Here is a 25589-nt window from a genome sequence, read left to right on the forward strand (position 1 = left end):
TACGATGAGGGGGCCCAGGGAGCGGGTGTAGAGAGAGAATAGGAGAGGACCCAAGACTGACCCTTGGGGGACTGTTGAGAGAGGGCGAGGTGTGGAGTTTGCTCCACGCCAGGTTACCTGATAAGTGCGGTTGGAGAGGTAGGAGGAGAACCAGGCCAGAGCAGTGCCAGAGATTCCCAGGTCAGCGAGAGAGGATAGTAGAATAGAGTGATCGACAGTGTCAAAGGCATCAGAGAGGTCGAGGAGAATTAGGACAGAGGAGAGAGAGGCAGCTCGGGCAGAGTTTAGTGAGTTGGTGACAGACAGGAGTGCGGTTTCAGTGGAGTGAGCAGAGCGGAAGCCAGATTGGAGAGGGTCGAGCAGAGAGTGGTTGGACAGTAAAGCAGAGAGCTGGCGGTGTACAGCCCGCTCGAGGGTTTTGGAGAGGAAGGGTAGGCGGGAGACAGGACGGTAGCTCTGGTGGGAGGTGGGGTCGAGGGTAGGTTTTTTGAGGAGGGGAGTGATAGAGGCTTGTTTGAAGGCAGAGGGGGACCAGAAAGGAGAGAGGTGTTGAGAAGGGAGGAGATGAAGGGAAGTAGAGCAGGAGCAGCAGCTTGAAAGAGGTGAGTGGAGAGGGGGTCCAGGGCACACGTGGTGGGTTTATGACCCTGGAGCAGGGAGGAGAGGTCAGAGTCTGAGAGGGGAGAGAAGGTGGAGAAGGAGGGTGAGTTAGTAGGGGATGCAGTGGTTGTAGGGGTTGGAGCAGGAGGGGGTGCGGGGGAGGGAGAGGTATTAAAGTGTTTGCGGATATCTGAGATTTTAGAAGAAAAGAAAGAGGCAAAGTCATCAGAGGAGATAGAGGAGGGAGGAGGAGGGAGGGGAGGGTTTAGGAGGGAGGAGAAGGTAGAGAATAGTTTACATGGGTTGTTAGTGGACGCTTGGATTACAGATTGGAAATAAGTACATTTAGCAGAGGAGAGAGTAGATGAGAAGGAGGAGAGGAGAGTGCGGTAGAGGTCTAGGGCAGCAGGGAGTTTGGTTCTCTTCCATTTCTTTTCAGCAGATCGCAGTGTGAGTCTTGCTGAGCGGAGCGCAGAGGAGAGCCAGGGTTGGGGAGGGGAGGGGCGAGCTGGTCGGGAGGTGAGGGGACAGAGGGAGTCAAGGGAGGAGGTGAGGGAGGAGAAGAGAGTGGAGGTAGCAGAGTCTACAGAGAGTTGTGAGAGAGCAGTGGAGGCAAGGACAGAGGGGGAGAGAGAGCGGAGGTTACGGCGAGAGGTGACAGTGGGGGTAGGAGGAGCAGGGAGAGAGGGGAGAGACAGAGAAAAATAGATGAAATAGTGATCAGAGAGGTCCAGGGGGGTGACAGAGAGGGTGGAGGGGCAGCAGGCCCTGGAGAAGGTCAGGTCCAGTTGACGGCCAGCTTTGTGGGTAGGAGGGGATGGAGAGAGACAGAAGTCGAAGGAGTGAAGGAGAGGGAGGAATCCGGCAGAGTGGTTGGGGTTGGAGAGATGGATATTGAAGTCACCCAACAGGACAGTTGGGGTAGACAGAGAGGGGATGGAGGACAGTAGATAGTCGAGTTCATCGAGAAAGTGAGCATGAGGTCCAGGGGGACGGTACAGTACAATTAGCAGGAGTTGACAGGGAGAGGTTAGTTGGACGGCATGAAATTCAAAGGTATTAACAGAGAGTGAGGAGAGGTCGGAGGGGACAGAAAAGAGTAAGGAGGGAGAGAGGAGAAGACCAGTCCCACCTCCCTGTCCAGTGAGACGCGGGGTATGGGACAGGATGTAGAGAGAGGATAGGGCGGCAGGAGTTACAGTGTTATCAATGGACAGCCAGGTTTCAGTGAGAGCAAGGAAATCGAGAGAGAGGTGGGAGGCAAAGGCAGAGATGAAATCAGCTTTGTCAGCAGAAGAGTGACAGTTCCAGAGTGTGCAGGAGGGGGAGAGAGGCAGAGGGATGAGGTTAGAGGGGTTGGAGGAGCAGCGGCGGTGAGAGGGCAGAGGACGAGGGCGAGAGGACAGAACAGGGATGCGAGAGACAATCATAGCAGGACAGGCTACAGTGGGTACAGTGGGAGCGGTGGGGTGGAGGGTACAGACCTGACTAGTAGATGGCATCTTCCAGAGCGTTGTTAGGTTGGGATCTATTCGAACAGCGTCTCGGCGCAGGCCTCCCCTCGCTAGACTCCCACAGCTAGACTCCCGGCTCTTTTGTTGAGGCTCTTTGGTTTGCTGGCGCTTCGTGCTGGCGCGGAAATAACCTGCCTGATTTAATATAACAACTGGGTGGGAAAATAACTAAACTGTGTGGAAACCAATCAAATAGCAAATCATCTTCTATTCAATTTAACCACACTCACCTGGTACTAATCACACACTACCTCACCTAATTCAAACACCACCTTACAATGTTACTGAATGTAATTAGTTTAAAATTACTTGAAGCAAAAACTTACCTATTTGCCTCAGACCCCGGTTACCTGACCACTAGTAGATTCACTCGGCTTAAATGGGTTCCAACCTCACTTTGCAAGGGAACTGGCAACAGCTACTAACTGCTCTAGAGACAATACTTTCACACACTTCAATGGGATCACACCACTACAGGAGGCTGTGTGGAGACCAATCCAAATGCAAAACAACCTCTTTTCAAGTTAAAATTAACCACACTCCCTGGTACTAAGCACAAATTGCACATCAACCTCTATTCAAATAACCTACCTACTAATCACACACACACTACCTCACTAAATTGAAACACCAACCTAATAATGTTACTTAAATAGTTAATTTAAAATTACCAGGAGCCTTCAGATCCACCTGTTTTTTTTTTGTTTTTTTTTTTTTTTGGTTTCTATCGGCCTCACTCGGCCATTGAAAGCTTTTCTATGCTTTTTCCGGAGAAAAAATGACTAGAGACCTGTGCTTGATGTCTTTTTGATGATGTCGGGGACCGGAAAGGAAAAATTGTAATGTCGGACCTGGTCTGACATAGGACCGCAAAAGGTTAAGTGCACATGTAGTTACCTCAGTAAACAACGATTTTAACTATCAAATTAACTGCAATCCACTTCCCTATTTAGATGTTGATTCAACCATCAGCAGATTTCAGCCAATGAGTAGGAGCACACAGCATGTGTGTCTTCAGTTACAAACTTAAAGAAACTTTGCCATTCCAAGAATACTCAGGAGAATGCGTTCCTGGACACGCTGGTAGAAATGCAGCCTCTGCATTGAGGGACAACACAGTTTTACAGGCACCCTGTTGAAATTGAATGAAGTTCATTTAACTTGAACTTTATTTCAGTCTGCTTTATTGTCCTCGTTTGTTTAATTTGTGCAATGTGACTCTGTCACGTTTGCAAGCAAAATTAGTGCAAGACAGAAATGTGTAGTTCATTTTAGGTTTGAGTTAGGACTTTGGAGTTTACACTAATGGGGTTCCTGTAGTTAAACCAGGCACAGACCATAATAACGGTGAGTAAGTTAGTAAGTTAGAGAATCAGAGAGCGATGGAGAATCCGCCATTAAGCAGTACATACCTTAGTGTTCCTGTTTCTTGTGCTCCCCCAAATAGAGAAAGAAAGATATATAAATAAATGATTGTTCATTTTGAAGCCGGACCCGTGTTGATCATTTCAACAAGTACTATACTGGTAATATTATAGTATTACATAGCCTTTCGATTGCGTCTCCATCTTATGACACATCTCAGATGCCGCAGTTTCTCTTTTCTTCAGCAAACAAAATTACTTTTCTTTTAAAAGCTGCATTAAAAAATGTTCATGAAGTTCACTGTGCAGCCATTTTAATATACCGGTACTGTACCGAGAGTAATATCTGTAGTGGGCAGTACTGTGTACAGTCGGTCTTGTTCAAGCGCACCAGAATAATTAACATGCGCAAATGTAAATTGGTACCCTAACCAAAAAACTTGAATCCAAGTCGCTCCCCCCAAATTTGAATTTTTATTTTGGCCACAAAAGCGCGACTTAAATTCAAGTAAATACAGTATTTTTTATTTGTATTTTATTTTAATTAGATTCTACAATTTGGCCAGTCAATGTAATTATAAATGTCTGCATTTGGTTATTTTCTATGACTAGCATGATAAATATTTCATGATGTCTGGAATAGCTGGATCCAGATCAGCTAAGATGGTCTTAGGAGGTAGTTTGTAACAGTGTTGTAGAGTAGCACTTTAACATTTTAGGTGTTGGGAGATGGGAGAAGCTGTAAAATGTTGCAAGTTTTTAAGCATCATCTCAAGATTTCTTCATGGACCTCACAGACTCATGTACATTAATTTAATGTGTTTTATTTTGTATTTATTTTTTTAAATGAATGTTTTTTTGTTTGTGCTTACCTTTAGAAAAGATTTGGCAGTTTCACAGAAGGACTGTGAAGAAATGAAAGGAAGACTAAGGCATCAGGAGTCAGTTGCAGCCATGTCCAGTGGAAACCGTGTTGGTGGCTTGTGTTTGAAGTGTGCCCAACATGAAGCTGTTTTGGCACAGACCCATACAGATGTACATATGCAAGCGATAGAAAGATTAACAAGGTGAGTTCATCATAAGGAAATCGCCTATTACCGTAGACCCCAGTGGTTCAGGCCAAGGCTGGGATCTTGCAGGCCAAGCTGAGGCAGAGGCTAAAGTGCCAGGATGAGAAAGTACATGTGACAAATTAAAAAACACCCATCCTTGAAGTCCTTTGACTAGAGACATTTAAGGTGAGACACTTAAGGACTATCATGACGATTTTGTTTTTTAATGTTTAACAAGGAGTTTTACAAATTCATGGAAGCTTTGGAAAAAAGCACATAGAATGGAATGAGGAAGGCTGATCACACCAACACTTAGATAACTCAATATTGGAGCAGCATAACCCAGAACACACTCACAATGATTGTGAACACCATAACATAATCTGAAGCTACTAAATCTTGTTAAATATAAATAAGTGCATTTAAAAATAACAAACTTAAAGATATTTTATCAGTACATATCTATATATATATATATATATATATATATATATATATATATAGTACCTCCTCACCTTTGCTTTTAACATTATCCACTTATTAAATCTAGAGAAAGAGATGAACTGATGGCCGTATTATCCTCCCAGAGGAACAATCGGGGTGAAATGGAGCAAAGAGAAGCCAACGCATATCGTCAGGTCAAACAAGCTGTGGAGATGGCAGAAGAAGCCAACCTGGAAAAAACACAGGTGAGTCAAAGGTTTTCTCACATTCATCTAGAGTTTAACACTAATATTTACAGTGGTAGCCATGCCCAGCTATTTACCTGTCACGAGGCTGTCGCAGTGCGATAATGTAAAAATGTTGCAGCTTTGGAATCCTGTTTTTCTGACCAGCATTGAATCAGCTGCAGTTTATTAGTCCTGACACCAGGTGGCAAAAGAAAGCAGAAACCGCATTAAATAAAACAGCAGGGAGTGCTGTGGACTTAGACTAGCTTTAAAGACAAACAGACCACAGATAAACTGCACATGGTTTGGAGTTATTTTCTGACGTCAATTGATTGTTCACGCTCGTTCGGATGGGAGACATTCTAGTTATTGCCCTAAAATCAATATAGCCAGCTGTATTTCTACTACCGGTACAGTAGTTGTCCACTTACAGTACAACTATGATGATTCATCAAATGAACTCCGAGCATTGAACTTAATAATACACTGAAGTCCAACGATACTTGAAATATTTTAAGATGGCACAGATCTTGCTATATAATCCGGGTGTGGAAAACCAGTCATACAGTATATGTTGTCCATATTCATCATAACTTGTGTGCTACAGTAGGTCAGTGATTTTTCTTTATTCTGGCTTTAGCCTGGATGTGTGTTTAAGTGTCCATAGCCTCTTGGGCAGATCAGGGTGAAAAATGTAAAATGCTACTGGAGGGTACCGAAATGTAAATTACCTCACTTCTACAGGATAAGACAAATAAGTAGAACCTGTCGTATCCGATGTGATTGCTTCTAGGGGTTCATCGGATATATAAAAATAGAAAATATCTTTACTAACTTCAGGGCATTATAAATTAACCATGTCAGGTACATCAGTGTGATTTAAAACACCACAGTACGTTACTACACGTATACTATACAAAGAAAATTAGTGAAATTATTACAAAACAACGCACTGTAATACAGTTTTTGGCAATTTACAAAATAGCATAAAAAAAAGCTTACTGTGCTTTCTTGGTCATTGACAAAGTTATGAGTCAGGTTTTTTTGCACTGTGTTTACTGTTCTTATATAAAGCATCTTTTCTGTACATCTTAGAAATGCAGGATTTAGCTTCACAATTTCCCAAAGAAATACACACATTCCCTCACTTTTATTGAATAAGTGTTGATCAGTACTGCAAATACGTCCGACTTAGGATATCTGTCAGGGGATAAAGTGAATTTTATCCAAATATAAGTGTGGCAATGTGCCCCGCCCCTGTGTGCATTTGTGTGTTATTATTATTATTATTATTATTATTATTATTATTATTATTATTATTATTATTATTATTTATTTCTTAGCAGACGCCCTTATCCAGGGCGACTTACAATCGTAAGCAAATACATTTCAAGTGTTAATGTTGGTGTATGGAGATGGCTGCACGGGATATAAATGGGTGTGTGCAGCACGAGTTATTTAAGATGTAGAATTGTATTTAGGCACGAGGATGGCACATCACTTCATGTGCATTTAAAGTATTTAATATGTGAGCACGAGGTTGCACATAATTAATTCACATGCTGGGATTCAAGTGAATAATTAATTAGTAATTGAATCCCGGCACAACAGTATATATAGATGCACATTTTACTCACTTGGGGTTGTGTGTTCGGTGAGTGGAGAACAGGTGTGGAGAAGGAGGTAAAGTTAAGAGAAATAAACTAAAATAATAATTTATGCTTGTTTAAAACTCACTGTGTTCATCTGTCTGTTCGTCTAGTCTGTGTAGTGTTAATCCATTTTGTTTGTCTATTTATTTTGGCGCAAGTGCCGTGTCCTGTCTTCTGTTTTGTTCAACCTTTTTTATTTATTTGTTTATTAAACACTGATGCTGCCACGACTCAGTTTCACTCACCACCACTGTCTCTCTATGTATTGCTTTCTGGTCTGACGTCATTCACAAAGCCACCCTGTGACAATAAGTGATACATTTATTTCGATACTCAAATATATGTGATATTTTTCTTTTGATGCTCAAATATAAGTGATACATTTCTTTTGATGCTCAGTATATGAGTCAGTCAAAATAATACGAGAAGGCAAGGTTGGATAGTAAATCTGACTTTATATACTGTAAAGCCATAAATATTTGCAAGCCTTTTATTCTATGTTTTTCGTGTATGAAAAAAAAAGCTTGGCACGAATATCTTAGTGCTATACATATAAGTATGCAATGTCCATATACGTTGAATATATGGACGCCTCGGGGTGTTGTGTGGTGAATTAAAAAGTAGTGTTTTAATACTGTACATTTAATCATTCTTTACATTTAAACAAATGCATATAGTTTACTACAGGACAAATACATTTTGTATCATTAACTTGAACGTAACAGTTTGTGTCATTATCTATAAAAAAGTATGAATTGTCGACTGATGAGAGCTATCAGGCGTTGCACTTGGTGGGTTTTTTATGTGAAGACTATGTTAAAGAAATTTGGTGACGTTGGTGTTTTGTAACTGAACTGTATCCTGTTAAGACCTTCCACGCAGCATTTGACAGGCTGCACAAAGCTTGACAATGAGCAGGTTTGTGAGATGATATTGAGAGGTAATTTCTCAAAGAACCTATGGTGCATGGCGAGTGATTTTTGAAAAATTGTGATAATAAACGGGGCATGATATAAAACAGGTTCATCGGTACATCTTTATTTTTGATATTGTGTACATAGCCATTGAAAAAATACACCATGGGGCAGAGTTGAGATGGCACTGAGGTTGTTTTTTTTTTCCTGTTAATCTGTGCAAACACTGTTTGAGCAGAACAGACGTGAGGAATAAAAATAAATCCAGCGACGTCTCGGATTTCAGTAATTTGTTCAAGGTCTGTGTCAGAGAGGGGTGGATAATGTGTAAAAGTGTCTTTGTGTTTTTCTTTAGCGTTTACAAACCTGCTAAAAATACATTATTTGAAGTGACATAGTCGAAGTGAGTAAGTATAAAGACGGTGATGTGATTTTTTATTTTTTTTCCTGTTTTGCTAGCTTCCAGTTCACTTAATTGTTCTTCAACCAAATCGGCATGTCTACTTACTACTTTTGAGATTGTTAGCAGGTAATTGGTCACTCAGTTTCATAGTTACTATGTACATCTGTAACTGTAAGCAAGATGGCTACCGATACTTTAAATTCTGTGAGGCAGTGCAGTGATTTAGACTATGTGACAAGGCTCCAACTGTCCATATCCATCCAATATACGGACAGCTGGAACCTTGCTCGACCAATCACATTGCTTGTTTCACGTTCCATAATATACTACTACCAGTGCAACAGGTGGGCAACATTTCTGGAGCAATGTAGGTTTTATGGGTGTGATTCACCAAATATTTTGGTTGCAAATATTTATAGGTTTACAGTATTTTGTTTAAATATAGCTGTTGCAGCATAAGTAAATAACTAAACAACATAAATAAATAAAAGAAAATGTTTTTGAAGTTCATACTGAAAGTTTCTTTCTTTTGTAGTATGTTTTATAATTCGCTTTCTGCAGAGAATGTTCAGCAGTTTTTTCATTCAGCCATTTTATCTTCTTGTTGGAGTGGGGGTGGAGGGCGTTCCTTTGCAAGACTGACAGTGATGTGAACCAATCCCATGACCGATGGAGACTATTGCCTGATGGTGCAAGTATGTTAGGGTAATATCTCTGATTTCTCCTCGAGAAGGAAACAAGCTGGCTGATACTGCATCAGCGCTCAGAGAATATCACTGACATTTGCAGAGCTTTTTTGAGATGTTATAGTAATAAAATAATGACTTGGATCGCATTATTGAGGAGTTTGGTGATGAAACGAGTGATCAGGAGATGATTGATCGGTATATACAACTATTATTATTATTATTATTATTATTATTATTATTATTATTATTATTATTATTATTATTTATTTCTTCGCATATGTGAAAGCGATAGCGAACGAAAGGGTGGGGCAGGGCTGGAGATGCCTAGTGAGTGCTTTGTTGATATGCAGGGCCTTTTAAACCCGTTTGACTGTGGAAAAAAAATACTTTTAAACAGCGCGTCTAAAATTAACTGCACGTGTGAAAATAAATTGGACCTGACGCGCCTGACATGCACTTAATAAATGGACTGCAGAGGGTTAAAGCACGCCAACGCGGAGTCCACTGGTGACATGATGGTTTTTGTTGACCAGTGGGCTCTAAGTGGCGTGCTCTGCACAGTTGTTTTTGGTGCACTTTTACATTTAAATATTAAATTTACAGTATTAACCCTTTGCGGTCCATTTATTAATCGCGCGTCAGGCACGTCGGGTCTAATTAATTTTCACACGCGCAGTTAATTTTAGACGCGCTGTTTAAAAGTATTTTTTTACACAGTCAAACGGGTTTAAATGGCCCTGCATATCAACAAAGCACTCACTAGGCATCTCCAGCCCCGCCCCACCCTTTCGTTTGCTATAGCGTTCACCTATGTAAGAAATAAACAATAATAATAATAATAGTCGTACATACTGATCGATCATCTCCGGATCACTCGTTTTATCACCAAACTCCTCAATAATGCGATCCAAGTCATTATTTTATTACTATAACATCTCAAAAAAGCTCTGCAAATGTCCGTGTTTTCTGTGCGCTGATTCAGTCAGCCAAATTGTTTACTTACGACCCGCCCCGTTATCTGATACCAGATACCATGTATGACTATTCATGAGATACGCCTTTTTTATTTATTTTTTTTTTTTTTTTCGACTTGTCTCAGCTCTTGTCGCTCCCACTCGGCAATTGAATGGTTTTCTCGGCTTTTTCCGGAGAAGAAACGACTAGAAACCCGTTTTTTGCGTTGCTATAATGATGTCGGACTCAGTCCGACAAAGGACCTGTGAGGAATAATTGCAATGTCGGACCCAGTCCGACAATGGACCGGAAAGGGTTAAATCAGGTTTTTCGTTAAAATTAGTTAATGGCCAAAACACCCACTTTTGTTTAGGGGGTGCTAATTAGTATTTTTTTTATCAGCTGTAGCATCAGCCATACTACCTTAAGTAAGCCTGATCTCGTCTGATCTCAGAAGCTTAGCAAGGTTGGGCTTGGTTAGTACTTGGATGGGAAACCACCTGGAACACCATGTGCGGAGTGAAAGCTGATATAGTCTCCCTATTGGTCATTAAATAGGACTACTACTACTACTGAGAGGTCACACATTTCTGGTGCTCCTCAAATAGTAAATAAAGAACTACTACTACTACTAATAACTAGAACTGCCAGGCAGTTTTACAGGTTCCAAGTTCCATTAGTTCTTTATCTCAAGATGCTTTATAACTTTAAACACCATAGTAACCATGACCCTATCTACACACTGTAAGGAGTTATAAGCTAACTTTGCATTTAACCTTAAAGAGAGGTCAAAGGTCATGATCAAGGTCATTTTTGATTAGAGCATATATGGGTTCCTAAATGTGTTGTATAGTAACACTGTCAGATTTTACATTCTCTTCTTTTTATTTATATATATATATATATATATATATGTATATATATATGTGTGTGTGTATGAGCACACTCTTAAATATATGAGCACACTCTTAAACTCAGAGGAGACATTTAAGGAGGACAGAGATGTTTTAAACTTCTGTAAGTGGTTTTGTTCGTGCACTGGACGTTCTTTATGTCCAGACAACTTTTTAATAATCAAGAAAATCACACAGACTCATTTAATTTGAAGTTTTAACGAATCAGAGCAGTAGTAGTGCTCTTTCGGTTTATTAAATGCTTTAGAAAATGGATTGGTTGGTTGCGCAGACCACCGTAAATCCCAAGTAATAAGCAATCTGGGAGATCTAGTGCCTTTACAGGTTTAACAGCATTAGTACTTCAATACAGTAATACATTTTTTTTTTACCACATTGTAGTACTTTGCGACTTAGCAATCGAATTAACAATGTTGAATCTCCGTTTAAATAAAACCACAGCCGTACTGGTGTACGTTTCCTTTCTGTTGGGCGAGGTTAACTATAAACACCCAACCGGCTGCTGACAGTGAGTGAGCGTTGAGCGCACATGGATAAATTACATATTTACACAGCAGGGTGGTGGTTCTGCAGTCTGTAGGCTAAAAAGAAAAAAAAAATCATTGTATGATGTTGCTTCTTTTAAAAATGTGTAGGATTTACTAGGTACGTTTACTTTCTGGAGTTTAAATGTTCAGTGTTTGTAGTTTAATCAGTTCAGTGTATTTTATCTAAGTTTATGTTTTTAAATATTGTAACAGTATTATTGAGTTGAGCAGGCAGCTGTGCCGCACTAAGGCAGTGTTATCTTTACTTGCAGTGCTTTATGTGTTTTTTCACTATGACTAATCCATTGAAGAACTCCTTTGTCGAGTGATTGCATTAGTCTACGCATGTATGCCGCTAATTATTAGGCTAATAAAAGCAAAAACACGGTATTATTATTATTATTATTATTATTATTATTATTATTATTATTATTATTATTATTATTATTATTATTATTATTATTACAAAAATGGAATTGCAGAATTAAAAATAAATAAATAAATCCCTAACTCCTGGGATTAGGAAGTGTCTGGAATTGGATTCCCTACTCCAGATCTATTGAGTGTGTTCATGTACATATAGCGAGTGCCCATCAACAAGCTGTCTGGCAGCTGATTAACATGAACAGACGACTGCACTAAACACTAACATGTAAGCATTTTGCTAAAGGTCATTTTTGACTGCATGATATAAATGTCACCTTTCTACTATCATCAAATTTAGCTTTTGGAGATATTCACTTCAAAACAATGTGCTTATTCTGGCTGAATTCAATACTGTCAGAAGACACACATAGCATTTTAAATGTTCAGCTCAAGTGCAAAACGATAACATTCGAGTTAAATAAAAAAAAAAACTAAATTAAAAAAAAAACACATATTCAGTGTGTTGTTCAGTAGTCGCACAGTTCCGCATGCTACCTGATTTTTTTTTTTAAATGCCTGTATTTGTAAATTTTGTTTTTAAAATTGTTTTTATGCAAAATGCCCTGTCTGTTTTCTCTCTACGCTTCTGCATTTGTTGGAAGAAATGCACAACTTTTTTTGATAATTGCTTTCTGGTTTTGTTTTAAATTAGAACCCTAGGTTTTGTTTTTCAAAAGCATAACCTGTTTTTAGACTTGTTTTGCCATACTTATTGATCTGGATTTTGAAATAATTTTACAAAGTATTTTTAGGTTTTTTTTAATTTTATTAGTTTAACAGCAGTTTTCCATGACAGTGATTGGCTGAACTCTAGCCACTCCTCCCTCCCTGTGTGCCTTCTGAGCCAGCAAATCGAGGCTTGAGTAGCAATTGTTTTAGTTATAAACTTACTCTCCTCTCTCTCCCGTCCTTTCGCACTGAGCACCCAACCCTGAGTGAGCGATTCGTGCGCATTTTATCTACAGCTTTGCCAGGGCTTGCTTGCTAATTTTCACTTGAATCCCGGCACCGTCTGCACGTGAACTAATTTGTGACAGCCCTGTGCCCACAGACAAATACACACTTTAGTCTGCACGTGAAGTGATTGTGCAATCCCCATACCTAAATACAAATATACATTTTAAGTCACCCATGCTAAAGCTGTTTCAGATGGAAACTTTATATTTTTATAGTGTTATGGAAACTTCTTAGAAAAAAATGAAAGGGGGGGGACGACAAGTGATATACTGTGCATGAAAGCAAACTGATTAGTACCCCTAATTCAGACTGAATTACAATTCTGTTCTAGGCTTTGATCCAATGTGAGCAGTTAAAAAAAGAGATGCTGAGGCAAAAAGATCGACTTGAAATGGAATTGGCTGCTGAACAAGAGAAGATTACCAAAGCAAAGGAGAAGGCACGAGAGGAAATGAAGAAGGAAAAAGAAGAGTTAGCAGCATCTGTGAGTTTTTTATTTTTGTTATTATTTTTTTATTTGTAATTGTAACTAGAATAATACAAATATAAAATGTAGAAAACACTAGTTGACAGTTTCAGTGAGTGAGGGGTGCGAAACTATGCAAAAAAATGTGCCACAGAAATCTTCCCTGATTTTTTTTTTTCCAGTGGAGTAATGTGAGGCTGTTAATGCAAGGTAAATAATATTAACAATTCATTTTGTGATGGTCACACAAAATGTAGAGGAAAAAATACATAAAACTAAACAAATTTCCCGGGGCCAAATTTGTCTCAAAATTCATCGTATGGGGACGGAACAGGGACCTCCTGGACGGGGACCATAAAGGCAAATGGGACATACCATTATAGACGCATGCCGTTTTTTTAACTGTGACAAATAAGCTCAATACAGTGTTGTTGCATCACTCACACCAATTAATTATACAATTAGACACAATGTAAAAAGAATGGAATAATGTATTAATAGACATTACACTTTTTTTATTCATTTTCTTGGCACCTCCATTGTTGCTGTGATTGGTTGTAAGTGGCAAGTCATGTCTGAGTAGATGTGCAGCTCATGAGTCATGTGATATATGTACAGTAGATGGGACTCTAAGTAAGGCTTGTTGACTTGAATTCAATCAATATACCAAAAGAATGCAGTAACAACGTAATCAGACAAACATTACATTCCTTATTTGTTTATTTTCATCAAAAAATAACGTTGAACTTGAAACCAAGCCCAAAACAAGCTTGACAGAAAAGAAGGCTGTAAACAGCTTGCACGTTGAATTAGTTTTTCATGTGCCTGCTTAAAGTTGGTCAGGCTATACCAGGTGACCCACCCGGCTCTGAGGCCTATGCTGAACACAGAGCATTTTATATGAAAGCATTTTGTAAAACAATGTACTATATTCTCCCTCATGAAAATTTGTATTGCTATACTGTATTAACTCCAAGAGAGGGCAGTTAAAGCACATTTATCAAACATCTCATGTTTTGTTTTGTTTTCTATGGGAGATATTAGATAATTGTGCTTTTTCTGCCCTCTGCTGGAGTTAATAAAGTATACAGTAGCAATGGCACTTTTCATAATAATTCTTATTCCACAAAATGTACTATTCAAGACACATCACTCATAGTTGCAGTCAATATTAGATACAGTGGCATGGCACATTTAGGACAGTAGGTGGCACTGTGATACTGAAGCAATAATGATATACCTGTTTTTTCCTCATGCAGGTGATGTCACTATCCGTAAAGGTGGCTAGTCTCGAAGGACAGCTCGAGAGGTTAACCAGAGAAAAGAATTCAGTAGCCAATCAGCTGGAGGAAGCTCAAAGGCAGCTCTCTTCTCAGGAGTTGGATATCAGTAAGGTAAAGATAAACATGTTTACTTGTCGTTGTGGCTTTACTTTTGACCAATCTTTTACAGCATTGGTCAGCTTTTTCAATTAACCATGTCCTGAATTATTGATTGAACTAGTTAAAGCGCCACCCAGGCCCTAAAGTAGGTCATTTTTAATGGTAACAAATTAAACCTGGTGTGGCCCTTCAGGACTGGAACTGGGCACTCCAGCCTGACAGTTTAGTTAGCCTTGGCTTTTTCTGTCTCTTCTATGGCAAAACTTTGTGTCAGCCAGTTCCATAATTATTTAACCTTGCTGAAGATCAGTGAAACAGATGACCAATGTATTGTGATGCCATGCATTTACACACGGTGGCAGCAGCTAACTGTATTTCTGTAATATTTAGTTATAATTGCCGAGTTGGTTGTGTTTTCATACACATTGAAGCATTGTATCAGAAACCAGAAATGGTAAAAGTGCTTTATATGTAATCTGTAAAACAAAATTTAAGAAGAACACCCCTGTGCTGCAAAAGCTAAGCTGAATTTCAAACCATGCAAACCATGTGTCTGCTATGTTATAGTAACAGAAAAATACTGAACGGTTATTCTTTTAATAGTGATTTACTATACTAAACTCTGTGACACCCTGTGTTTTGGAAGTATGCATTAAACATACAGTACTTTTTACTTTTTTTGAAAAATCATAATACTTGGTATGGCCATGGTTCTTGAGGATTTTAGAAATCTTTGTTATGATGACCTTTCAGTATTTCTGTATGGGTTCTAGTCTAATGAAGGTTGCGTCCTTTAGAACCATCAAAATTTGATGAAAATTGGACTTTTCTTACAATTATTGCTCATATTTTGATGGTAATGGCTGTTATACTCTTCTATCAGGAATACATTCAAGGAATTGAGTATACCGGGGCCAGGTACATTCCAGTTTTGTTCCAACCATATCTTTAGTTGTAGACAGCTCTGGATCAGCCAATCAGAGTGCATGTTTCACCTTCTGTAGTCCATGACACATCATGGAGAACTATTCATGACATCTGTTGTACCACTTTCATTTTTTACTGCGCTGCATTCTCAATATCAGCACAGTTGACAATAACAGTAAAGGTTGGTAGTGATTAGAATACAAATATCGCTGGATGTGTAGTCAGACGTTCGCCGTCCTATAACCCTGTATTCTTAAATTGAACGAATCAGGTCCTAAAAGTACTTAATCAATTAATTAAACCTATTAAATCATACACCAACACTCCTTAACTGGAGTTGCCTAACCCTGGTGTAATAAAATAAGGATTCACCATATTATATTGTTTATCACTGGCTGTTAGTCAGTTTATGTAAGATTTGTTTGATTTCATCTAGGTGTGCGGAGAGCTGCGGTATCAGTTAAACCAATCTCAGTTGAAGAGGGATGAGGCAGAGAAAGAGCTCCGGGAATTCAGAACTAAAACCGTAAGGGAGCTTGAACTCCGAGAACAGGTATAAGCATAAATGGATGCTTTTTGGTATTATAAGTTTATCACTAAATAGGTTGAAACTCTTATAATTGGGAATACAGTTTCCTGTAAAAATGCAGTAACTGATTTATATTGTTTTCAAACTGGCACTTTAGAGCAGTGTTGAGTGTGCACTGAAGCAAGACTCGCAACCTGTTTTGTTCACATTTACCATAATGTATTTCTGAGTATGACTGACCACTGGATTAACTAATCCACCTCCTGGGGTAGTTTCGAGTTACTAACAGTTACTACCAGACTAAAATTCCCCCACATTAGTGTGTGTAAGCCACATTAAAAAAAAGAATACAACTTTTTGAATGTACATTAGTGATGCATGTAAAACATGAAGATGTGCTTAACACATGCGCAGATCACAGAACTACACTGCAGAGTCAATGCCAGCTGTAGCATGCTGTGAAAGAATAGCATCACTGGCAAGACTTGTTTCCATCAGGGAGAGAGACTCAGACACAAGAAGCTGCAGTTTAAGCTCTATTGTGCACTTTATTTACAAACTAACAAAAACAGACAACAAACAAAAAGGCGTAGTGGCCCCAAAAAAAAAGGTTTTGCACAAACATGACTGTACATACACCCTCCAATACAGCACAGCAAAGCACAGCACAGCACACATCACCAACACAAACACTAGCCTCACCAACATTAACTAACAACACCCGTGATTTCCCTTTTTATACACCTGCGGCCGGAGCCTAATTAATCATCTATTATTCCATTATGGTCCCAGTCACATTCCCACGTGTTCTGGCAGGGAGGAATTTAACCCCCTCCCTGCCACCCCAATATTCCCCACACACACCCACACATTACACACGTCTTACACTGAAGAAAAACTAAACTGTTTATTCTAAATAATTTCTGTACAATTTATATACAATGGAACAAAACAAATTATGTATTTACTGTCAATTTCAGTATTAGTACTTCTACAGTTTAGTTAGACAGCTCTGGACTTTAATCCTTTAAAAATGTTTGGCTGATATCTGGGACAAATAATAATAAAAAAAAGCAATTCCATTTACGCCTGGAGAAACTAAAAACACATTTTCAATGTTTAGATTTGCACCATTTTTTTGTGAAAGTAAAATAAACTGGGTAACACTTTTATATTAAGGTGCTACTTATTAATGTATAATAAATATTTAATAGATACTTAATAACTATGTTATAGAGCTATTAATATAGCATTATAGATAGTTCATAACCATGCAATAGCCATAGATGGAATTATGTTTAAACATCCCAAAGTACAATAGGTGGCTAAAAACTGTTCCCTTTATAAAAACATAATTCCATCTATGGCTATTACAAAGTTAAACACCCCAAAGTAGAATAGGTAGCTAGAAACTGTCCCCTTTATACAGCTGTAATTCTGTCTATGGCTATTGCATGGTTATAAACCATCTACAATGTTTTATTAACACTCTATAACACTGTTATAATGTTTATAAAATAATTAATAAGCAGTACCTTAATATAAAGTGTTATCATAAACTGTTATTAATACAAACAATTGCAAAAGGTTTATCTACATTGTTATAACAAATATATCCCTGTAAATCTTGCATACTAATATAATTACTGTAATTACTAAAATTTATGCTTATACATTTTCCTGTATTAAACATGCACACATGTTTTTTTTAATGGTATGTTACCAGTTACTCCTTGACAATATTGCTTTCCACTTCAGGCATTCCACTTCAAGTATTTAAACTATACACTGTAGTGTACTGAATCAAACTGTTAAAACGTAGTGTAACCAAAGATCTGAATATCTTTTGATGCCAACCGATATATTTTCTGATTTCTGTAGATAAGGGAAATGATTAGTTTTTTGCCTTTGCAATTTGAAAAAGCCTTTTTTAATGCAAATTGTTTTATTATAATGTTTGTTGCTACTTTCATGCTTTTGGAAACAGTGATACCTAAACTGTGTGAGTAACCAGCTGAAAGAGATGTGATTTTTTAATTTTTTTAAATTACCTCTTAAGTCCAATGAGGTTTACGGACAGCCAAAATACTCCTAACATGCATGTCCAAAACATACCTTTTAGATTGTGTAATAAATAAAAAAAAATAATAATATTAAGCTCCGGCAAAATAAATAATTATAGAAAAATCATTAACCAAGAAAGCATTAATACAAGGACTTTTTAATTTCTTGTTTTTTGTCAAAGGATTCAAACTCCACTTTGACTGGCTTTACCGGCTTATTTTTTTGTTCCTGCAGGAAATAGAGAAGCTGCGCCTGGAGCTGAACGAAACCAAGCAGCGTCTGGAACGTGCTCAGCAGGACTCGGCCTGCGCCAAGGATGAGTCCCTGAGACTGACAGAGCTGCTGGGCAGATCTGAGCACCAACTGCACCTCACCAGGTACCCCTAATCCTATTACATGCCGCAACACCAATTTCATTCCGCCGGTGCTTGCAACAGGCCCCCAAACAGCCGTTAATGATATTGTAAGTAAATCGCTACATGTGCTGCTGCTGCTTCATGGTGACCCCCCCAATTTTATTATTTGAGATTCACTGCAGCTTATGTGTGGTCTGCATGACATATTTGACTTTAGAAAGACTCATTTTATTAAATGAGCTGTTAAGATTAAAATGTATGCCAGTAATAAACTATAGTATTCTAAGAATACAGTCACATACTATCAGGGTTATTTTGAAAGCTTGGTAACATAGGTTGAGTAAATCTTGCTATAAAAGATCTGGAACTAAAAAAGCAAATGTTGTACATATTTACTTATACTGTAAATATTTTCTTCTACAGTAAGTACATTGTCTGTTGTAGTCTGTGCACCACTTTCTTTACCTACATTAAACATGTTTAAGAATAAGTCAAAACAGAGTCTTTAACAAGGTTGTTTGTCATTTTTACTTAGGACTGTCAACACAAACAACACTAACTTTAAGTGTTGTGTGCATGGATATATATCCAAATATGTTACAGCTTTTAAGAAATTCAGCAGAAGTGAAATTGATTGGCTTTGGTCCTATATATACAATACCGGTCAAAAGTTTTAGAACACCTCAATTTTTCCAGTTTTTATTGAAATTTACGCAGTTTAATGTCTCAATGTACTCTGAAATTAAAGCATAGAACAAATAAACAATTGGAGATTAAAAAGAAATCATGGAATCGTTTTGTTTAACAAAATTTAATCTAAATATTTGACTCATCAAAGTAGCCACCTTTTGCAGAAATAACAGCCGAACACACTCGTGGCATTCTTTCTACAATGGAAATCAAATATTGTTCGGAAAGTTCTTCCCAACACTGTTGCAGGAGTTCCCTCAAATGTGTTGCACTTGTAGGTTGCTTTGCTTTCACCCTTCTGTCCAGTTCATCCCAAACCAGCTCGATGGGGTTCAAGTCTGGAGACTGTGCTGGCCATTCCATGATTTGAAGCCTACCGTCTTGTTCTTTTCTTCTAAGGTAGTTCTGACATAGCCTGGAGGTATGTTTTGGGTCATTATCTTGCTGTAGGATGAACCCCTGACCAACTAGGCATATACCAGAGGGTATTGCATGGCGCTGCAAAATGCTGTGGTAGCAGTTTTGGTTCAGGGTGCCACTCACTCTGTGCAAGTCGCCGACTCTGGATCCAGCAAAAGAGCCCCAAACCATCACGCTTCCTCCTCCATGTTTGACAGTTGGTGTCACACACCGAGGAACCATCCTTTCGCCTACTCGACGGCGTACAGAAACCCTGCGTGATGAACCGAAGATTTCAAATTTTGATTCATCGGTCCATAAGACCTTCTTCCAGTCTTCAGTAGTCCACTGGTGGTGCTTCATGGCCCAGGCAAGCCTCTTTTTCTTATTTTGCCATCTTAGCAATGGCTTTCTTACTGCCACACGACCTGTCAAACCTGCAGCTCGAAGTCTTCTCTTCACAGTTGAAACTGAGACTTGCTTACTTCGACCAGTGTTAAGCTGTGCTTGAAGCTGTTGTCCTGTGAGCCGCCTATCACACAAGCTGTTGACTCTCAGAAACTTGTCTTCTGATTCTGTTGTGGCTTTGGGTCTGCCAGACCTCTTCCTGTCAAAAGTTTCCTCCAGTTTCCAAGTGCCTTTTGATGGTGTAGGAAACTGTACTCACTGACACCTTGGCTTTCTTTGCAATTTCTCTAAAGGAAAGAAAATGGGTCAACAAATTATCATTTCAGTTTAATCAGAACAGACGTTTAGTGGGAATAGGACAATTAACATTCGCCAGTTAGAAGCCCCTTTTTGATATTTATAATCAGGGCTAATTTGGGGACCAAAACAACCAGCAAAGTTCGTCAATGATTTCAGACAGCCTCTTCCAAGATGCTCTGTGTTATCTTTGTTTTTCAGAGTGAATCTTGTTCCACCTCAGGTAGGTCAAATCATAACAGTGCATAATCATTGCTGGTGCCTTATACAGATGTCCCCAAAAAATGACAAATCCAAAAAATCACATTTGACATTTTCAAATGTTAGTTATTTAGCTAGTTAGCTAGTTAGTGGCGTCGATAGCTACTTAAAACTAATTCTGATTATTTCAAGATGATGTGTTATTTTTTAGATGGTAGATCATGCTGGTAGTCGTATGTTTTATCAGTGACTGATGTTGCACAAATACATTTACAAAATATCTTATTCTCTTAAGATCGAATATTACAATATCTTATTCCACAAAGGTGTCTTGGAAGTAATCTTATGTGATTTACTGTATATTATAAAATGAGAATTAATTTTGCAAGGTTGGAGTTGTACAAACAAGGTTTGCTTAGTCCATTGAGCCATAATTAACAAAATATGCTGTAACCTGTCCTACATATAATTTTCACCCCTACCAAATATTTCTTCATGCACTCTAGATTAAAATAAAAAACAGCATGTGAGAGCAAAAACTTGAAATATTATCTTCATACTGTGGAAACTCCAACCTGCCTACCAATATTTTGTTTTAAAAAGGGTGGATTTTGCTGTCTTTCACATCAAAAGGTTCAGTGTACTTATAGAAGAATACTTTGGTACAGTATATTGACAGACAGTTACTAAGGTGGCGCTTCTTAAAACAGCAATATTCATGCATGAAGATACTGACCTTAATCCTGCTGGTGTTTTCCCCAGGGATAATTGTTTGATCCACTTATAACTTTTCTAAACACCATAGAAATGCAGTGGGAAAAGCTCTGTCATAGAGCAGGTTACAGTCCGTGGTTACATGCCCCTGAATGTTTAAACTGTGCTTCAGTCCCCCAATTTCTTTGCTTTTACCCCTTTGTTCGAACCGATATGATATTTTGGTGTCTCCCAGTAATGCACAGATGGGCCTTCATGGGAAGCCTAGTACACTACTACTGTAAATTAAGCAGCAGAGGCCTGATGTAAGAATGACGTTCCGTGATCACGTGCTGCCGTGTTCCTCTAGAGGAATTTTTTCAGCATCTGTTTAAATCTACAGCTGGAGGACACGCATCTGATGTGCTGCGGTAATCGCTTCCAGGTGGTTATCTGAATAATGTTTCCTAATCATTCCTGACTTGAGCAATTTAAAGAGTCAGGTGGTTTGAACTCCTTTGGGTAATAAAGTAATCTTTACACTTTACACTATAATATGTAGACATATACATGTACAATCTCTGATCAAATTCACACTGATTGTGAAAGTAGTTCTGGGACAAATATCCGAATATCCAACCAAACATCACTCCAACTTTCAAAAAGAAATGACTCCGATAGTGATCAATGTTTGATTTTTCTTTCCTGATGCGATCCTATTTTTTGTTATGTGGAATGTAATAAAAGAGAAATAAAACGGTGAGTAAATATTGTTGTTTTTTTCAATGTACAACACACCCTTTTCCACATTTATTTTATTTGAAGTGTTTATTCAAGTTAATTCAAGTTATTAATTTATGAAAATGTGTCTCTGGTCACTTTTATTATGAAGACGCAACAGTGGCAGGGATTATTTAAAAAAATAATATGTTTTTACTTAACATAACTGCTGTATGGCATCCTTTGTTTAACAGTTAATTCACAAGGGTAAAGTAAGGCCTTTCTTACTTTTGGAATATTTTTCAGCTTTAATACAGTGTTACATGTAATGGCTTTGATAATGTTTTGCAAATTAACGAATATATAAATACTCGTCTGAATCTTGAACGGACATCCGAACATGAAAATACCATGTTTGTATCAACACAATGTGAAAGTAGCTATAGTTTTATTTCTGTTTTGCCAGTCCTATAACTAGTATCAGGAGAATGGCTCTTTGAATTCACACTTAGTGGCAAGAGGGTTTCAAAGGGGTGGAAGGAAGCATGTGTTACTTCAGCTTAACCTTTGAACAAAGTAAACAAACTGAACTGTCAACGTTTTCCTTTTTTTGGTATTGCATAAAGGGGGCTTAATTGGACATCAGGGAATTCTGATGTAATGTAACACTGAACATGATTGTGAAGGATTGAAATACTGTGTTTTGAACAGCATGTCATGGAAGCCATACTGGTATAAGGTGTAGTATCGACTACCAATGTATTGGAATACTGGTTAAAGATGTTCCGTTTAATAGCGCCACCATGTGGGTTAAGGTAGTAATGGTATGGAGTGAACAGGGGGAAGGAAGTTGTTAATATAGTGCAGAAAGTTTGAATATACAGCATACAGTAGTCCGTGTGAGTGTTTGAGCCAGAACAACATCTACATATAAAACGGAGATACAACATAAGGCATAATCAAATCAAATTGCATGTCTGAATTGGTCTCTGTTTGCTCATGATGCAGCGTATATATGAAACGATAACAAATGGTCCGGTATATCGAAGTCTAGAAGTGTTTCATCACTGTTGATTAAATTAGTAACGAAAGGCTATGGGGGAATTTGATGTTTTTTAGGTTTTATTTTTCCCCCACTTCCAGTCACTCTGAAACATGGCGCAACAGCATGGTCAGATGTCTAAATGTTAATATAGTTATTCGTATCGCAGACCCCTCGCAGGTTGCAATTTGTGTTTCATAAAACTTTTGCAGGGCTGTAATGTTGCAGTTTTTCCCCTGAAACTTGCGAGTGCTAGAGGACAACCGCAAGTAGTAATTTTCACCACAAATCGTTTTAGTAGATATCATAGCATACTACTACTAGCTCGTCGTCGATATGGCAGAGGAATGAGACGAGAAAGAGTATTTAGGGACCGGGCAAACCCTTTTGATGCGTATACAGACTCAGAATTAGTATCAAAGTACAGATTGCCAAGAGCAGAGATTATTAATTTGTGTGATTTTATTAGATCAAGAAATTAGAAATAATATTTAACAAAATATGTCACTACACTCTATGCTCTCTATGCAAGTGGTAGTTTTCAGGAAGTAGTAGCCAACTGTCATGGTAGAAGTAAGGCCACTGTTTCTAGATGTGTATTCAGAGTTTCTACAGCTTTGTCTAACTACATTGGTGACTACATACGCTTTCCTGAAGAACCCGACATAAAGAGGATAATCACTGACTTCTTTAAATTATGTGGTTTGCTGAATGTAGGCTACTTGGAGCCGTAGATGGAAGTCAGATACAAATTATGTCCCCTGCTGAGAATGAGCACCTGTACGTATGCTGGAAAGGTTTTCATTCTATTAATATTCAAGTGATCTGGGATGCCAAAATGTCTGTGTTAGATGCTGTCATTCGATACCCTGGGAGTACACACAACTTCATTTGGGCGAATTGTGATATCGCTGATCGCTTTAGTGACATTGGTGATAGATGGCTTTGGGAGACAGCAGGTAAGGTAATAGTAATAATAACAATAATAATAATAATAATAATAATAATAATAATAATAATAATATAGTTTGTTTACCTTATAAATATTGCTCTACTTAAGTTAGATGGATAACAAAAGATGTGGTTACTTACTCAGAAACTGTGTAAAAGATAACAGGAGGTGCTATTCTTTTGTTTCTTTTGCTTGTGTCCAATCCGTCTTCAATACCTGCAACAGCTACTTCACCAATAATGTTTCGGACCATATTTTGGTTTTCCCACCGCCTGTCTTTTTTGATTTCCTCCTTCTTTTTGCCTCTTTTGTTAGTTCTGCACGCTAAGTCTATCCATTTTTTTCATACTTCTGTTGCCGTTCTCTCCCCAACCCCAAAAGCATTTATTTGATCTGTGACCCTTTGACACTTTTTTTTTCTTCGCTAGGGTTCCCAACTTGCCAAATAGAACCGATTTGTTTTGACCAATAAGTTCTATAATTGTATTTATTTCTTCTTTAGAAAAATTACTTTCCTTGTCATGCCTGCCATTGTAAGTTATTGGAACTTCACAGCGCAAATCGCTAAAAGGGATCTCCCTGCGATGGGTTTTATGAAACACTCGCAGCGAGGACCTCAAAGTCATCGCAAAAGCAACCTCATCGCAATCGCAGACTTTTATGAAACGGGCCCCAGGACAGTATATAAATAAATAACGTCTCGCTCGGGTAGCGATAGCTACATCAAACATATTTTGATTCTGTCTTCAGGACATGTTGGTTGTTTGTCTTTTTCTCCCTGGTCCACTTGCTCTGTTGAATTAGTTGCTCGCTTTGCATTGGGCAATGAAGGATCTCGAATAATCCTACCTGTGTTCACATCCTTTTGATGTAAATGAGCTGTGTTTTTCAAATGTGGTGACTGGCAGTTTTCTTTTTGAAATGTTAAGAACAACAACCCTTTAAATGGAACCTGGAAAATGCAATGATAACAACTTGCCCAAGAATAACACACAGGGGTCTATAAACAGCTGCCCTTTAACTATGTTATTCACATGAATGTTGTCCCGCTGGGTGTGGTGTATTGACCCCCTTATTCACATGATTTGTTCCTAGTAAAGGTGATTTAAGAAATTAACACCTGAAAATCGATTCTACCATGAATTAAGTCAACCAATTTCATCTAGAGAGTGATCGATAAAGCAGTTGATTTGACAGTATACATGAGCAGTATTGTGCTTCAGCACTCAAAGGGTCCCTTCCTTTTAACCTCATGGTGGATAGGGAACATTTTGTTTAAGGAAAAGTTTTTTTTTTTTGTTACTGCTGCATCCAGAAATTATTGGTAAGCTATCGCTAGTAACTAATTAGATAAAAATATAGGTTTAAAAATACTTTTGCATGCAACAAACACAAATATTGCACTTAATGCAAGGCAGAATCAACTTAAGGTAATCCTATTATTATTATTATTATTATTATTATTATTATTATTATTATTATTATTTGCTTTAAATATAATTAAAACATATGGAAATGGTCCACAAAGCAACCACTTCTTAGGTGGTGGAACACTGTACCTGCTTGACCACTTAGTGTATTATAGCCCCTTTCACAAGCACTCCTACCCGACTCCGGACCCGGGCTCTGGCTACCCGGGTCACAATCCCACGTAGTGTAAAGCCACGTACCTGGGTCATACCCGGGTCCCAGAGACCCACCTCAAGATGTGGGTCAACACACTTTAACCAGGGTTGAGCGAGACATAATGCATGACGGCCGTTCTTAAGCGGACAAAATAACAAACAGCCACGCCTGTGTGAAGGTTTCACTTCCGCAAGGAACAT

At 38.4% G+C, this 25589-nt stretch overlaps 1 protein-coding gene across 2 annotated transcripts in view; it reads left to right on the forward strand.

The window, feature by feature from the left end:
- Nucleotides 1-25589, forward strand: part of LOC117410903 (serologically defined colon cancer antigen 8 homolog) — a 139609-nt gene that overhangs the window by 22547 nt on the left and 91473 nt on the right. For both annotated transcript variants that reach the window (XM_034017842.3, XM_034017843.3), the window contains exons 8-13: nucleotides 4357-4545; nucleotides 5081-5219; nucleotides 12969-13121; nucleotides 14363-14497; nucleotides 15849-15965; nucleotides 18240-18382. In XM_034017842.3, the coding sequence (XP_033873733.2) occupies nucleotides 4357-4545; nucleotides 5081-5219; nucleotides 12969-13121; nucleotides 14363-14497; nucleotides 15849-15965; nucleotides 18240-18382 (876 nt within the window). The remainder of the gene's footprint in view (nucleotides 1-4356; nucleotides 4546-5080; nucleotides 5220-12968; nucleotides 13122-14362; nucleotides 14498-15848; nucleotides 15966-18239; nucleotides 18383-25589) is intronic.

Source organism: Acipenser ruthenus, chromosome 6 (assembly GCF_902713425.1).
Source record: "Acipenser ruthenus chromosome 6, fAciRut3.2 maternal haplotype, whole genome shotgun sequence".
Taxonomy (NCBI): Eukaryota; Metazoa; Chordata; class Actinopteri; order Acipenseriformes; family Acipenseridae; genus Acipenser; species Acipenser ruthenus.